Here is a 5,700-nt window from a genome sequence, read left to right as displayed (position 1 = left end):
TGTGTGACTTGTTTTTCTGTAGCATCATGTTCTGTGTTACTTCACTTATCTGTCGGTCTGTTGGGGCACTACACATGATCAGGTGACCGTCTCTCTCCATTCCTTTCCGTGTACACCTCATTTTCTTTTCACTTGTACTCGCGATATGGCTACACAGTTTAAGTTGGGTCCAATAGCCGTTGTCATTCTGTTACTGCAACTTTTTTTTTTTTTTTTTAATATACCACAACACTTTAGATTTATTAGAGCATCATTGTTTCACTGTTCTCTTGTGTTTTGTTTCACTGTCCTCTATTGTTAGTATAAATTGTTCTGTTTTTAAATACCCTACAATGTTAATAAAACCTGAGTTTCAGTTGACCTTCTAAACCTCACCACTTTTTAAACTTATTTTTCGTTCATAAATTCTTTCAGATGAAAAGCTTTCTAGAATTAGTATAGTCAATAGTACATGTCTCTTGGCATTAAACAACAAATAAATAAACTACTTATGGAAGAGACTAGCGAATCTTTAATAAGGCCGCAGCCAATGCATAGCCTATTTCTTGGAACTTTATGACACCTCGTCCTTGGAACTTTAAAATTCATCTAACGAAACGAGTAATTCTTTTCAAGGGAGCTTTAATTATCTCGTCATTGCCTAAAGGTGAAAGAAAGATGAAGATTTAAGAGGATGGACTTCTGACACTTCATAGCTCACATCTAATAACAGCGTCTCTGCTACATTTCCGAAAGCGAACATCTCCACCGTAGGAAAAACTTTAATCCTTTGAAGTGGAAATTAAAACTTAGGTCTGTCGGATATATTTATTTCAATAATTTCATTCACGTGCAAATCAAGGTGATCCGACAAAATAGCGCGAAATTTTCCGACAAAATAGCGCGGACTTGTATACTATGTGTATAAAAGTACCGAATTATTAGTAATTTAATGTCCTAGGCAGCATTTTTGTTGATATCTCTATCTTTTTCAATATTAATAGATCTGAAAGTATGCCATATTTGCAGAGAACGAGAGTACTTTAAATTTTATATCATTACCCTTTTTCACCAATGTTTAAAATGCATAACTTGCTAAAAATAGGATTTTGAAATGTGGTGACCCCTTTCAAGCAGTGATGGAATTTCTATGTGACATTTCCTACAATTTAACTTTGTGAAAGTTTGTGTGTGTGTATAAATCTGACGAGTATCTTTGCCTGTTTTTAAAGTACACTTTTGGAATATAAATAAAGGATATATTTTGAAATTATTCATTTTAGCTTATTATAATTTTTGCTTAGCCTACTGTTTGCTTATTTGTGTTTTAAGATATCCTGCAAATGACTGAAGAATAATGATAACATTAAAACAAAAAAATATTGGCTCTATTCATATTTTACGATATCTTAAGTAGTTATTTCAAAATGACTGAAGTATATTTTTTGCGCTATTTTGTCGGGGTACCGCAAATCAATGTTAACCAGATATGTTGGTATTTAATATTGTTTACATTAGTTGAATGATTCTAAATAATTGAAATAATCTCAAAATGGACGATCGCATGTCAAGGTTCCAGTACACGCGAGCACGCTACTCTGCCTCAACGTGGCGCTTGTGTGGAAACGACCGTTAGAGGAAGTGGTTAGGCTAAATGAGTAGCAAAACAAAACTCCCGTGGGGGGTATCCACGGGTTGGCGAGAGCTCCCCCATTGCACGGAGCGGAGTTGAAAGAGAGCCCTCATGACCCTGTCAATAATCCATGCGCCGTTCCTCAAGGGACCGTTTACACTAATGGCGAGTCCCCCATGGTTAGCTTGGTACAACATAGGAAAATGGAGGTTCCCGGTGCACTCGGCCTTCGTCCATGTCTAGCCCATGTGTTGGGGGCCAGATGCATCGGAAAAAGCAATGCTTTCAATAGGCATTGACTTGGGTCTCTTCCAGACAGAACTGTGTGTTCACATAGTTTTTTTTTTTTTTTTTTTTTTACTATTTGACGCTCAAACAGGTTTTTTTTCAAACTTAGAGCTCGAAGAGCCTTCGGCTCAGCTCTTAGACGATCTAACGGTTCCAGTACAATAAAGATTTCAATAACTAAAACAAAAGTGACATTTTTGACATAAATGAATTTATTTAAATCAAACATTTCTCACACTTGAAGATCTTTATATATATGCACTTCAGGTATGATGTCAAATATTGACTTGTACTTGGCTCTCACAAATGGCATTTGTTTGAGATAAGTGTGATACCAATGGTGATTGGTGAAAGCAATCGTTATTGGATCAAATCTGTTTTGTGGAAGACTTTTATATTTTAAATTCATACAAGCAAGAATCTGAAGCTGAGAAAGTGTTTGCTTGTTTCGACACATTGTATTCATGTTCCACAGCTTATAGGGTTCGATGGTTGGGTAGAAATATTCCGAAGGAGCAATGTAGACTGCGTCTTCGCCTTTTTCTGAAGTTATTTGAGATTCATTCATTCTATAAATGAAGCTAACGAAATGAGGACCAGTGCTGTCTAGGTGGTGCCATTGCTTAGAAAAACGATCTAAATTGTCTACCAACAGCTTCATGAATGGATGTTTTGGGCGACATCCCATAATGGCATTATTTATAAGATCTTTGAAATTCGTATCAAAGATTGGATGCTCAAAGGGTTCTTTCCCAAAAAAGCATGAGTATTTTAGAACCATCGGTAAAATTGATCCTAAAGCCTCCATGTCTAAGTCAACATAGACTCCTCCAAATTCATACAGAACTAAGTAGCGAATCGCATCGGCTCGTCGAATCTTTTCAGGGTAGTTGTCGTAAAGCTCTACAAAACATGGGAACCTTTCAAGTAGAAATTGCCTGGCACTTTTTTCTGTCCACAACCAATATTCCCAGTCAGGATGATGCGTGTTCCATGATTTCACCCAACCAACAAAATCTGAAGGAACATAGATACCTTTCCAAACCTGATGAATAATTTTGGGAATTTTCGGAGGTCCGTTGGAAGGAAAAGATTCTCTTTTTGTGATCCTAACAGGTTTGAAATTATCAGGTAGTTCTATATCAAAGTCCTTGTATGTAACGTTATCTGATTGCTGCTTGGCTAACAAATGAAGCAGTATTATAATTAGACAAGTGAGCGCAGCTGCAACTATTAGTGTAGATAGGCCTGGTTTACAGCGACTTATTCTTGGAAGTGATCGTAAAGAAAACAAGCCATTCATCTGTGGAAACAAAGAACTCGAATGAAATATCCAAGTTATCTTAATTACAATTGTCAATTTCAGAGCTTTTAAAAACTGAAGACTTATATATTGCAGACCATTAGAGACAGCATTGCTAAGGTATCACTTGTAAAAATGTTTCTGCCAAGTACAGAACCGGGAAAAGAAAGGGCGGAAAGCAAAGAAATGATGTAATCATGTGTAATCTAAATAATAACCTGAAGAAAGACGCTTTAAAAACAACAACACATTCTAACTATTATAGTTGAAAGGTGCTGCACCCACTTATGGAGAGATATAAATAGATAGACAGAGATCGAGAATTTAGAATAAAAACGTACACAGGAAAAAGAATCAGAAATTATCTTAAAAAGTTCTAGCAATTTTTTTTCATTATGAGAAAACGAAAGGTTTACAGCTGCAGAAACTATCTTAACAGTGAAAGGGGCCCTTAGCGAATGTTAGGCCTATATCAGGGCCACAATCGGATGAGGGTGATAAAGACTAGGCCCTATCTTTAATGAGGGATAACCTGGGTGCGGGCCCGGTTACCACACTCGCCACCCAATAAGGCCGCTTCTACTGTTGTTGCATTTTTTCCCCTGATAAGTCAATCGTTTCATAGTATGCAGCCTATAGGCTTCTATTTCAAGCTATCAAATTAAAAAAAAATCATATGGTGTGAATTGTTGCCGGGAACACGAATTCTTGTAGGGAAAAAATGGCACCTACTCTTCACTGATCTATTCAATCTATAGGTAGATGTTTCATTTATGAGAGACTATCTTATAAGCACACCTACTCTACACTGATCTATTCAATCTATAGGTAGATGTTTCATTTATGAGAGACTATCTTATAAGCACACCTACTCTTCACTGATCTATTCAATCTATAGGTAGATGTTTCATTTATGAGAGACTATCTTATAAGCACACCTACTCTTCACTGATCTATTCAATCTATAGGTAGATGTTTCATTTATGAGAGACTGTCTTATAAGCACACCTACTCTTCACTGATCTATTCAATCTATAGGTAGATGTTTCATTTATGAGAGACTATCTTATAAGCACACCTACTCTTCACTGATCTATTCAATCTATAGGTAGATGTTTCATTTATGAGAGACTATCTTATAAGCACACCTACTCTTCACTGATCTATTCAATCTATAGGTAGATGTTTCATTTATGAGAGACTGTCTTATAAGCACACCTACTCTTCACTGATCTATTCAATCTATAGGTAGATGTTTCATTTATGAGAGACTATCTTATAAGCACACCTACTCTTCACTGATCTATTCAATCTATAGGTAGATGTTTCATTTATGAGAGACTATCTTATAAGCACACCTACTCTTCACTGATCTATTCAATCTATAGGTAGATGTTTCATTTATGAGAGACTATCTTATAAGCACACCTACTCTTCACTGATCTATTCAATCTATAGGTAGATGTTTCATTTATGAGAGACTATCTTATAAGCACACCTACTCTTCACTGATCTATTCAATCTATAGGTAGATGTTTCATTTATGAGAGACTATCTTATAAGCACACCTACTCTTCACTGATCTATTCAATCTATAGGTAGATGTTTCATTTATGAGAGACTATCTTATAAGCACACCTACTCTTCACTGATCTATTCAATCTATAGGTAGATGTTTCATTTATGAGAGACTGTCTTATAAGCACACCTACTCTTCACTGATCTATTCAATCTATAGGTAGATGTTTCATTTATGAGAGACTATCTTATAAGCACACCTACTCTTCACTGATCTATTCAATCTATAGGTAGATGTTTCATTTATGAGAGACTGTCTTATAAGCACACCTACTCTTCACTGATCTATTCAATCTATAGGTAGATGTTTCATTTATGAGAGACTATCTTATAAGCACACCTACTCTTCACTGATCTATTCAATCTATAGGTAGATGTTTCATTTATGGGAGACTGACTATTTTTGTTACTTTAGAAAGAAACATTTAAATCTAATATTTAGTTCTCGTGAGCCACAATGCCCAAGTCTTTTATATGACTTCTCTACGCCCATTTTAAACTATCGATAGTTAGATTATCTCTATGTTAATCTAAGATTAGGAATATAGACTAGTGCATTTCTTGTTAGTACAATACACTTACTTTGACATTGGTATCAGCTGTCTAACAGTTAACATAAAGATGAATTTAATGTTAAGTTGACTATAGAAAAACTTCTTAATCTAGTAAAAAAATAACAACACCTACTTTAGTGAGTAGCCTACTGACTACAATATCATTAATGAAAGAAAATAAAATGTATACGCTCAGAGCGGGGAAACTCGATAGACTAGCTCATGGAGCAGACAGAAGTGTAGCTGTCCTGGGGGGGGGGGGGGGTATGTGGGCTAGTGAAAGCACAACTCCTCAGGTCACATACATATTATATAACGATGAGACTTTCCAACCGGTAGAATAATCTATAGGGATTATTTATTTT

The 5,700-nt window shown here is 35.7% G+C and overlaps 1 protein-coding gene across 1 annotated transcript; it reads right to left on the bottom strand.

Annotated features, from left to right (window-relative positions):
* Positions 1–2,132: 2,132 nt before the first annotated feature.
* On the bottom strand, positions 2,133–5,531 carry LOC106077463 (uncharacterized). The gene is made up of 2 exons (XM_056034251.1): positions 5,469–5,531; positions 2,133–3,203 (listed from the first exon to the last, which is right to left on the bottom strand). The coding sequence occupies exon 2, from the start codon at positions 3,201–3,203 to the stop codon at positions 2,133–2,135; it is 1,071 nt and encodes a 356-aa protein (XP_055890226.1). The 5' UTR covers positions 5,469–5,531.
* Between the last annotated feature and the right edge of the window lie 169 nt (positions 5,532–5,700).

The sequence above is a fragment of the Biomphalaria glabrata genome, chromosome 1 (genome assembly GCF_947242115.1).
Source record: "Biomphalaria glabrata chromosome 1, xgBioGlab47.1, whole genome shotgun sequence".
Taxonomy (NCBI): domain Eukaryota; kingdom Metazoa; phylum Mollusca; class Gastropoda; family Planorbidae; genus Biomphalaria; species Biomphalaria glabrata.
The sequence above is the reverse complement of the archived record's forward strand: the minus strand, read 5'-3'. Positions and strand labels throughout refer to the sequence as shown.